Source organism: Propithecus coquereli, unplaced genomic scaffold, assembly GCF_000956105.1.
Source record: "Propithecus coquereli isolate 6110/MARCELLA unplaced genomic scaffold, Pcoq_1.0 Scaffold41, whole genome shotgun sequence".
Taxonomy (NCBI): domain Eukaryota; kingdom Metazoa; phylum Chordata; class Mammalia; order Primates; family Indriidae; genus Propithecus; species Propithecus coquereli.
This window is the reverse complement of record NW_012149841.1, coordinates 2740595-2752440: the sequence shown is the minus strand read 5'-3', so window position 1 is coordinate 2752440 and position 11846 is coordinate 2740595. Positions and strand designations below refer to the sequence as shown.

The 11846-nt window shown below is 37.9% G+C and overlaps 1 protein-coding gene across 1 annotated transcript in view; it reads right to left on the bottom strand.

The window, feature by feature from the left end:
- LDAH (lipid droplet associated hydrolase) overlaps positions 1–11846 on the bottom strand; it is a 129969-nt gene that overhangs the window by 84471 nt on the left and 33652 nt on the right. Inside the window, exon 3 of the mRNA XM_012653104.1 lies at positions 11620–11789. Coding sequence (XP_012508558.1) covers positions 11620–11789 — 170 coding nt within the window. The remainder of the gene's footprint in view (positions 1–11619; positions 11790–11846) is intronic.

Here is an 11846-nt window from a genome sequence, read left to right as displayed (position 1 = left end):
CTAAGATGGACTGAACCTGAATATACCTTTAAACTCCTTAAATCCCCCTAGGCTATGCCTAAATTTCTCATCCTTACAATAAGCGAGGGCACCAGCGATTAGCTAAAGACCCTCATACAACAGACTTGTAACTTCTGTCACCAGGTTAATATTCTCAAAATCTATTACAATGCCATATGCACAACTGCTTCAGTGCCTGGAGACACAAAAATATAGACATTGAAGTTTGCTGGAATGCAGAGGGCTACTGCAATACCTGAGATCGAGGGCTTGAACACAAAACGGCAGAGTTTCAATCGGCTTCCACTGACAGACTTGATATCTTGCCACTTAAATCTTGGAACTCAAGACTTCAAAGAAATGAGCCTGAAATATATAGTCCCACTCCAGTTTTGACCCTGGTAACTCAAAGAAATGAGAATATACATCTTGGTAGTGCTGTTACCCTGAACGAGCTGGATATTAGCACCTTTACTCAAGGAGGTCTCCACGCTTGTGGATGAGGTTGTAGGTGGAAAGAACTAAGAATGCATTAATAAAGACTGTTTCTTAGTATTCCTCCAGCTTCCAAAGGATGATAGGAGATGGGAAGACAGCTGACATACCACAGAAGAACCGAGGACAGATTTAATTGTCCACAGCATTTCAATGTGTTCTATACTCCAAGTTTTTGGAGAGCTTAGGTAGGTGATTCTCAAGCCTGAGCATGTGTCGGACCACCTGCAGCATTAGTTAAAACACTGATTAGTGGGACCCCCTAGAGTTTCCCATTCAGTAGGTCTGGGTAGGGCCTAAGAATTCGCATTTCTTACAAGAACCCAGGTGATGTGGACACTGCTTAGAGAAGTACTGGCTTAGATATCTGAATCAGTGCTTAGCGTTTTCTACTAGGTTATTAAGCACAAAATGTCCAAGTTCCTTAAGCACTAAGTTTGACAGTTGATATCTCTGACATTTCACTTTGACATTTCTTGTTTTATTTTCATTGTGAAGGTACATCCTCAGTCTTTCAAACACATGGTTTGGCTTGTGATTATCTCTGAAATTTTTTTTTTAAGAGCAATTTCTGTGAAATCATGGATATGTCAAACATTTGTGTTATTTTCTAACATGAGTTCTGTCGTGGAACTCAGATAGTGCAGTGCAGACATCCTGAAATATCAATGAAGTGTTTGGGAAGGACATGGCTAATGAACACACAGTACGTCGATGGTTTGAGAAGTTCCGCTCTGGTGATTTTAATCTTATCCTGAAAATGAGCCACGCAGGCGACCTGAGATCAAGGTGGATAATGATGAGCTGAAAGCTGTAGCAGAATAGAATCCATCTCAACCTACGTGTGAAGTAGCAGAAAGGTTTGACATTACTATTCCAACAATATTGGACCATTTGAAACAAACCAGCAAAGTAAAGAAGCTGGATAGATGGGTTCTGCATGAATTAAATGAGAGTCAGAAGAGAAATCATTTCGAAGCTTGCCTTTCTTTGCTGTCATGACATAAAGGCGAACTATTTCCACACTATATTGTTACATGTGATGAAAATGGATTCTTTTTGACAATCACAAGTGTCTGGTGCAATGGTTGGATAAAGACGAAGTGCCAAAACACAGTCCAAAAGTGAATATTCATCAAAAAAAGCTAATGGCATCTGTTTGGTAATCCAGTGTTGGTATTATCCACTACAGCTTCATGAAACCTGGTCAATCTATTACAGCAGATGTCTACTGCAACCAATTGGATGAAATGATGAGGATGCGTATGATTGAGCAGCCAAGATTGGTCAAGAGAGACAGGTCAATCTTCTTGCAAAACAATGCTCAACCACATGCTGCACAAATAACACTGTTCAAACTACAGAGGTTGGACTTGGAAACTCTCTGTCATCCACCATATTCCCCAGACCTTGCACCAACTGATTACCACTTCTTCCAGGCTTTGGACCACTTCTTGCAAGGAAAAATATTCAATTCTCAACAAGCTGTGGAAAATGCCTTTGGCGATTTCATCACCACTCCCTCTCCAGGCTTCTTCACTCCTGGCATAAACAAGCTACTGTTAAGATGACAAAACTGTGTTGATAGTTTGATTAATTGCACTGTTTCTTGTATGAGATATAATAAACTACACTTTTGATTCAAAACTCAACATTTCAAATTTAATGACCTATTAATAATATATTCTTCTTATAACTATAGTACTTTTGGGCCAGGAAGATGTGGTGATAAAATGTATTAGGCAGTAAATGGAAGGCTTTCTCTGCCCAGTAGCCACTTCACTTCATTTGCCCTACCTATCACTCTAAACACACCTCACTAACTCCCAAGATATTGGACCTTTTAGAGGATGGGGGAAATTTTCTGTATTTGACAATATATCATGATACACAAATATTAAAATCGTTCAATATTTAAATCTAAAAAGTGTTCAGAAATTCTCAGATGAAATGCATTAGGTAAAGTACTAAGTATTAACATGCATGAAGAATGTTCTATTATAAACCCCTGTTTTCACCCTCTTGCAGCTTTCCAAAAAATTAGCCTTTGTGGTGAAATTTTCCATGCTTGGTTTCAGCCCAAAGGTGATTTTTTTTGAAAAGTTTGAGAAAAACATATTAAGTAGTTTTTGAGTTATGAGAAGATGAAAAAAAGCCCACACAATTTTTCCACTTTGAAAGCAATTTTAGGATTTAAAAAAATATGCATATAACTAACAATGACTGAAGTTGAAAAGTTGAAACTTTCCATGTGTCTAGTTTTCAGCAAGGTATTCTCCTGGGTATTTCAAAAAAGATAATTTGGGTGTACATACGCATAAACAGATAAATGTACATATTTAAATAAATGCATAAGTGATTATAAAAACATCATTTTATCACATTCAATACAAACTTTTCTCAAAGTAGATTTATTGTTTCCTGAAATGGAGTGTCTTTCACAAATCATAGTTGTTGATTGCCTGACCTCTGTGGTTTTCACACACCAGGGTTTGTTAATGGGTCACAAGGAGACAACTGTCAAACTACTATGCACTGTGTCTGCAGCATCCTCCAATATCCTTCACGCTCTAATGTCCCCTTCTGCCCCAGCTCAAGCCAAGGATTCTGATTCACTATCTCTTCAGTTCAATTTCTGCCCTTGGCCCGTGCCTCAACACTGACTTCCTTTATCTCCTGTGCTCCAGAACACTTGCACATGCTCTCATTTCTCCCAACTCCCCGCTTGCCACTAAAACCCTCCTTGTGTATTTGAAGAACTCAAATATTAAAAAAACAATAATAGAAATCTTAAGTTTAGGCCAAATAGGTTCTGATGGTTTGTGAAAATAATTTAACCATCTTTAATCATAACCTTTCTAATTAACTCACCTAGAAAACAGATAATGAGAAAGTTGGAAAACAGAATACAGAGGCCTAGTTCTGCCACTTACTACTAATTGACACATGCGTTAGACACATAACTCCTTGGCTGTTCAGTCTCATCTGTAAGATGGGAAAAATTATGTTGTTAATGACTGTTGTTAATGTTGTTACATGTGAACATGTTTTATACATTTCAAATGAATATTAGGTATAACTATTGTTAGTAATGACAATAACATCAATTTAAAAAATTGATTCAAGTTTCTAGACTGAAAGTATAAGTCACATATACCCCACCACTCACCCCCTACCCTACAAGGAGGGAAGAAAACATTTTTGCAAGGATGCAGAGATTAAGGAAAATTCAATTTTCCAAGTTTCCAAGTGTGCAGGCTTAAAAGACAAATACAAGGAGATATGTTCCAACAAACGTTCCTATTTCTCTTTCATTTTCATCATTTCTGTCTGCATGGGCTATTTCTTTCAAAATATGTTAAATTCTCTTCCACTTACAGGAAAAAAAAAATGTTCCCTTGACCATCTTCTTCCCTAAGTTGTCTTCTGGTCTTTTCTCCTTCATTGACCAATTCCTGGCTCACTCCATTTATCACCTAACTTTCTGCAGCCTCCTTCTCCCGTTACTTCACTAAAAGTTTTCTCTTCAAGGTCATCGATAACCCTCCGATTACTAATACCAGAAGCCTGAAGTCTTCAACCTTTGTTACACTCAACTCTGTTACCTGGTTTAAGTTTACTGCTAAATAACATACCAACCCCAAGCTTATGATTTAAAACCACAATGATTATTCTTTCTCATGATTTTGTGCATCAGGAATTCAAACAGGGCTCAGCTGGATGGTTCTTCTGCTCCATATGGTGTTGGCTGGGGTCAACCCTGTGGCTGCATTCAGTGGTGGATGAGATGGGCTGGGCTAGACTGGAAGGTACCGGAAGATTTCACTCACATGTGTGCTGCCTCATGATCCTCTTATGTGGTCAGCTTGGGCTTCTTTACAGGATGGTGGCCTTGGGGGTACTTGGACTTCTTACATGGCAGCTGGCTTCTGAGAAGGAAGAAATAGAAGTTCCCTAGTCCTCTTAAGGTCTGGGCTTGGAAGTACCAGAACATCACTTCCACTGTATCTTATTGGTAAAAGCAAGTCACATGCCCAGACTAAATTCAAAGGGGAAGGAAAATAAACTTCACCTCTTAAGAGAGGAATGGCAAAGAATCTGTGGCCATCTTCAACCCCCCATATAACTTCACCTTTCTTAACATTCTCATTTCTCTACTCTTAGCTTCTGTGGTATACTGTAGCCTAGATTAATGGTTTTCAAACTTTTTTACTTTGACTCACAGTAAGCCATACATTATATTGTAATCTGAGATATCAACACACTCATAAAAAGTAAAACAAAAGCTTCACAATACATAAATTTATTACAGCATAAATATTTTCTATTCTATTTTACTCTATTTTATTACAGATTTTTTTTTAGTGCTATTTTATTGTTCACAAATATATGCCTCCCTTCTCTGGGGAGGATTATACTTTACAGCCTCATTTAAGGTAGACTTGGTCATGTGACTTGCTCTGTCCAATGAAACGTGAGGAGTGACAAGTGTCACATTCAGGAAGAGGTATTAAAATGCAGTGTGTAGTTTACTGTTTCCTTTTTGTATTCTGCCATGAGACTAGAATATTCCAGATAGAGGCTACTCCATCAATCTGGATTCTGGAATAAGACTGCATGGAGAAACTACACAGGGGCAGCCTACCCTCAAAGGATTTGTATCACCAGCAAGAAACAAATCTTTGTTGTTAAAAGCCACTGCCATTGTGCTACTGTAGCATAGTTGACTCTATCTGGACTGATGCATTGGTTACAACCTACTGAAATGATTTTGGGATACATTAATGGACTACAGCCAATAGTTTGGAAAATCACTAAACCTTCTGCCTCTCTCTGCTTCCTCCTCTTCATCCTCCTTTATGCGAAATGAACTCATTCCCCCAATATACATCTATGACCTCTTTCTTTTCTCAACAATCCTCCTGGGTAATTTTATCCTGGACACTGTCTTCATTATTTCTACTTGCCTATCACCTGGTTGCTCACTTTTTGCACTACGCATTCTCTCCTTTTCTCTGACAGATTAATTTACCTGATGCATGACTGTTATCATCAGAGATCATTCAACGGCTTCCTGCTGTCCAGAAAATAAGTCCAAACCCCCTAGCCCAGCTTTTTTGTGCCTCCACCTCTAGCAGCCTGGGTTCTCATAGCTGACTGCTCCCTTCAGGCACACTATGCTGCAATCCATTCAGACCACCCAGTGCTCTCTCCAGTGCCCAGTGATAAAAACCACTTATCTTTCTTTGTACTGTCCCCACTGCTTAGAATGCATAGCAACCCCCCACCACATCAAATCCCCTACTTCTAGTTACTACTCATCCTTCAGTAATACTCTGTTTTTGAAGAAATATTTTGTTCAAAAAAGCTCCTCTATGAAGCTTTTCCTGAGCTTCCTAGCAGGCAGACACCTCTCTCCTCAAAACATTCAGAGTCTTACAGTAATACTTCATTTTGCCTTCCATTTCTTATCACTTAATCTAGGGACAGGACTGTGACATTTACTATGACAAATGAATTATTTCCTATTCTTTTCCCTCCCTCTAGATTATCTCTTAGTGATGTCATATGACTGTTTCTTACAGGCACGTCCAACTTTGACGGTAGACATGAAGGTTCAGCAGAATAGTGTAAGTGAACAACAAACAGTCTCAATAATCTCACTGTTGGCAGAATATCTGAATATATTTTTTCCCTAGTATAGATGAGGTGTACTCCTGAATCAACACATACAAGATCTAATAAGCTATTCTAAGTCTTCCGGTTGCATTGGTGGTTCAGTGGTAGAATTCTCGCCTGCCAAAACATCCTTTCTGAGGATACCAAAGAAACAAAAGAAAAAAAAAGCTGTCAATGATAATGATACCCACGCATTTAATTTTGTCAATTTTACTCTTGTATCTTTATTTAGGACCTCTTCATTTTTACTACGAAAAATTACAACATGGTTATCTGTTTTCTCTACCCATAGCAAACTAGTAGCAATAAACTACAAGAAGGGAAGAGAAATGGCACCTAAATTCTGAGAGGGGAGATAGAAAAACTATAAAACAGACACATAAGAGAAATTTTTTTAAAAAGGAAAACATACTATCAGCTAAGAAATTTCAGGACATATGCAAAATCCCTCTGATTACTACATTTTATTCTAGCATATATCAGAATGATAGTGCTATTATCATTGCCCTTGAATCACTAAGAACAAATTCCTCTTAGTTGTATGCATTGTTGAAAAAGTGAGATAATAATATATTTTAGACAAATTTTTATCCAATTGGACGAAATACTCTGGCGCTTGAAGGAGTGAGTTTAAGTAATCTGGAAATTTCATTTAGAGAGAAGATATTTTTGCCAACCAGACAGACAAAGGAAGCTCTATGTTGTTGTGCATTTTCCCCAAGGAAGGCCAAATAATATAAAAAAAAGTTATGAAGATCTGATATCCTTGGAAGGAAAGATGTGTTATCATTAAATATTATATAAATCCTTAGAGGAAAATAAAAGTTAAAATACTTGAAGGTCACCCTACAACTCAGTGCAGACCCCTGGTTAGAATCAAGGGCTTTCAACTGCCAATCTTGAACTTTATGCAAACAATCTATTGGCAAAATCAGATGGTACATTTTTAACACAGAAAGGATTAATGATGAGAGAAAGAAGATTCTAGTAGTAGAGACTACAGCTTTTTGTTTCCATGTCAGCTGCCCCCCACCTCAGATTGCTAGAGCATTCATGGGGTCTCCTACTTCTGGAGCTGCGAGTCCCATGCATTTAGCAGTTGTGTATACTGCAGGGGCACATGGTAATATCTGTAGGCTCTGCTATTATCCAAAGATTGAAAGAGCCACCAGACATCTTCTTAAATTCTCCTTATATCCACAGCTAATATAAGTGTATCCCACCCCAGGATTCAGACTGAGCCAAGGCTGAATGCTCACAAAGTAACTTTGTCTCACTTCCCACCTACAAAATGAAAGATGGGGCTAGATTGTCTTCAAAGCCTATTCTAGTTGTAAGATCCTATGAGTCTAAAAACAATTATGTTTATTATTAAGTCATGACAGCTATTATTTAACAGTCTTATAATGACATATTTTCTCAAGCTTCTTTTTACATTCCCTATACTGGACATTACTGTCAAAATAGCTAAAACATTTCTATAATTTTATGGATCAAACTTGTTTAAAAAAAAAAGGTTTAAATACCAGCTTTATAAAGAGGCAATTATTTTTTTCATTATATTAAAATATATTTCAACGAATATATCTGACATATACAATAAATCTCCTAAAATGATTTGAGACCAAAGGAATAATTAGTTACAAAAATATTACAAAGAACTGAACCAAAATAAAACCAAATGAACCAGCTACTAAACTACACGTAAGACCTCAAAATATTATGGGAATGAAATATTCTGGTAAAAATAAGACAAGAGATGGAAACAGAAGTTTCTTATTATCACACTTCATATGTTATAAAACATAACAGCTAACTTATTTTTGGCAAAATGATTAAGGATTGTAACACTCTGGCATACACAAACTTACTTGATTGTCAAATGCACCTTAAATGAAGCATGTCATGCTAACTTCAAGTATGCAAGCACTGCGTTGTCTTAGAGTAGCCCAGAGACACTGATATTTAAACACTTTGGCAGGGATCACACCACCAATATTAACTGGCCCAGGTGTTTAAAGGGGGGGTGGAATTTCAACAATGTACTTAATTGAAACCAGATAAAGCTTCTGAATAACAAAAAAAAAATCATACAGATGTTCATTGCTCCCCTCCTCCTAAAAAAGAGGCAACCTTTTGGACAATATATTGCACACATTATTTTCTAGAACATACCCTTTTTAAGAAGATAAAACACAGTTTCATATGTCTCTTTGAAAACCCTATAATCACAGTTTGAGTTATGCCTCTGCAAATAAACCAGGTGAAGCTCATGTTTAATCTTTTTTCCCCTTTTCACCACTATTCCTGCAAAAGCAGGGAAACCTGAAAGCAGAGCAATAATTAGAAAGTTATGAAGCTGAAGAAGCTGTAAGATACAATAACCTTAAGATGTACTGTATTTCTGTCCCAACATTGTGAATGCAAGCTCAAAAAAGGAGAAGAACTCAAAACAAATGTGTTGAACAACTGTTTTCAAATACACAAAAGATAAACCATACATCACATGCAGAATAGGTTTGCAGCAAACAAACAAAAGTCAAAAGAACTGATCTTCTGTGATTAAGTTAACAGACTGTGAAGAACTGAGAAATGAATATTTTCTTCCCTATGTTTAAAGACTAGTAATGCTATTATTATTTCAAATGTGCAAGTATCCTTTTTAATGTTTTGAAAGCTTTTAAGACACCTAGAACACTAATATATTTCATATCAGTTTCCTACATTTTATTTGACAGGACCAAGTCACTGCCTATACCAGAAAATAAATTCAGCATCTGAATTTTTTTTTTTTGAGACAGAATCTCACTTTTTTGCCCCGGCTAGAGTGAGTGCCGTGGCATCAGCCTAGCTCACAGCAACCTCACACTCCTGGGCTCAAGCGATCCTCCTGCCTCAGCCTCCCGAGTAGCTGGGACTACAGGCATGCGCCACCAAACCCGGCTAGTTTTTTCTATATATTTTTAGTTGTCCGATTAATTTCTTTCTATTTTTAGTAGAGACGGGGCTTGCTCAGGCTGGTCTCGAACTCCTGAGCTCAAACAATCCGCCCGCCTCGGCCTCCCAGAGTGCTAGGATTACAGGCGTGAGCCACCAAGCCCGGCCCAGCATCTGAATTTTTATTTACCCATATATCCACCCCACAAATGAATTCTTAACTCTGGAGTGGCAGAGTAGGGAGCTTCTGACATGGCTCCCAGTGACCTGCTAGTATTCATGCCCTTGTGTAATTCCCTCCCCTTGAGTGTAGGCTGGATCTAGTGACTTGATTCTAACAAAAAGAATATGGGAAAAGCGATGGGATGTCACTTCTGTAATTAGGTTACAGCCTGTGACTTCCATCTTGCCAGCAGATGCTCTCTCTAGCTCTTCTCCCAGGCTTGCTCTGACCAAGGGAGCTAGGGAGGACATGCTGAGGAGAGTGGCCTCCTGCCACTAGTGAACTGAGTCCCTCAGTCCAACAATTCTCAAGGAACTAAATCTGCCAACAACCATGTGAGTGAAATTGGAAGCAGATCCATCTCAATTCAAGTCTTCAGATGAGACTACAGCCCTGAAGACACCTTGACAACAATCTTGTGAGAGATCCTTAAGCAAAGAATCTACCTAAGCTGTGACCAGATTTCTGACCAGAAACTGTGAATGAATAAGATATATCATTTTATGTTGCTAAGTTTTGGGATAATTTGATACACAGCAGTAGATAACTAATATAGCAGTTAACCTAATGACTGAGCCAATGATTCTAGTGTCATTTCCATAATAATAATAATAATAGCTAATATTTACATGGAACTTTTAAGTTCCAGATGCCACTCTTAATACTTTATATAATTCCTCACAAGAATGCTTTGAAGAACACATTATTTATCCCCATTTTTCAGATGAGGAAACTGAGTAGAGACTCAATAACTTGTCCAAGGTCACACAGACAAAAAAAATGACAGCAAGTACTGGAACCCAGGCATCCTGGCTCTAGTGCCAGAGCTCACAGCAACTGAGTTCACAGCAGAACCACTAAGAGAAAGGGCTGAACACCCTAAGGATGTAACCACATAACACAGTATCAGAGGAGATTTCAAAGGCACAAAAGAGATTAGAAGCCATACAAAATGCTAAAAGCAAAAATAAAGCTTACTTTCTGATTAAGATGCTTTATCTAGGGGGAAAAAACCCAAAAGAGTATTAATAGAAGCAATAATACAGTGAATGGAGTACAATCTTCAATTTATTGAATTCACATTTAAAATGAAAAATACATTTTCTTATATTCAGTAAGAGAAAATTAAAGGCCTACATTTGGTATTATAAATCATAGCCAAGAGGCTACAGTTGTATTTTCCCCAAGGGCAATTGTAAGAAGCATGTAAAGCTGGCGGGAAAAGGAGCAAACTCCTAGTGAGCTCTAAGACCCTGTTAGAGATTTTTTATCACATGCAGTGAGAGAAGTCAAAATCCTAGGACAGAGAGGCCATGAAAGGATCATTTCCTATCTTGGGTTCAGATTACTAGATTAAACAGCACTCCACGCTGCCACACACCCTGTACTTACACAAGACAGCTGGTATCACACCTATTGGTTAGTCTGTCTCCTCCACTAGACTCCAGGCTCTCTTACCTCAAAGACTGTCTTATTCACTGGGACATCCTCAAAACATAGCACAGTACCTAACATATGGCAACGGCTTAATATATGTTTGTTGAATGAAGACATAAATTATCCTGTGAATCGCATCCATTCAATGGGTCATTTCAACGGTCTACATTAGTGAAAGCATAAGTTTTTGTTTTGCTTTAAATCCCTCGTAGTTCACTCGCTTTCCTGGGCACTTTTAATAGGTCTTTGTGTCTCTAGTGCTTCATTTAATATCTGGCACACAGTGGCACCCAATAAGTATTTGTGAATAAATGAATAAATGTGTGTCTCAAAAAGGTAGCCAGGCTATAGAACAGGGAAGGATCCATCCAGACTTATGACTTACGAATAAATAAAGATTTAGTGTTCCATAAAGATAGCTATTTGCCTACCAACAATGATGATGATGATATAATACATTTCCTTCCTTTTGAAAGGAGGCATGAATATTTGTAAAATACTCTCCCAATAAAGAAAGATTCTTGTCTAGGTCTTCAATATTCCCTTTTAAAAAAGACAGCAAGTTATATGTAATATCAGAACTCCAGATAATCTAAGATTCAAAGGCATTCGTTTAGAAAATTCCTATCTCCTTCAGCATTATTCTTTGAAACCTTATGGGAACTTCATGAACATGCACTCACACAAGCCCATGGTAATATGGACATAAGGACAAAGGCAATTTCCAAGTATCTCCTTCTCAGTTCTATTTATCAAGTAAATAAGAGACCAAAGAGCAAAGGCGAGCTGAGGAGGATCTGTGCAGTGCATAATCAAGCACCCATAGTCATCCGCTACAGCGTACTTACTGGGAGCTCAGGGGCACGCTTCAACAACTGGAGAGAAAAATAGCTGCCTATTGAATGGCCAATGAGCACAAGCTTCATTTCCTTTGGCACATGAGTTCTCAGGAAAGCTAGTTTGTGTTCTATTTGACCACTCAGTCCGAAGATGTCCTTAATTTCTTGAGCATTTGGATCTAAAAGCAAAGACATGAGCATATTTTCATTCAATAAGTGAAAGTAATTACTGTAAA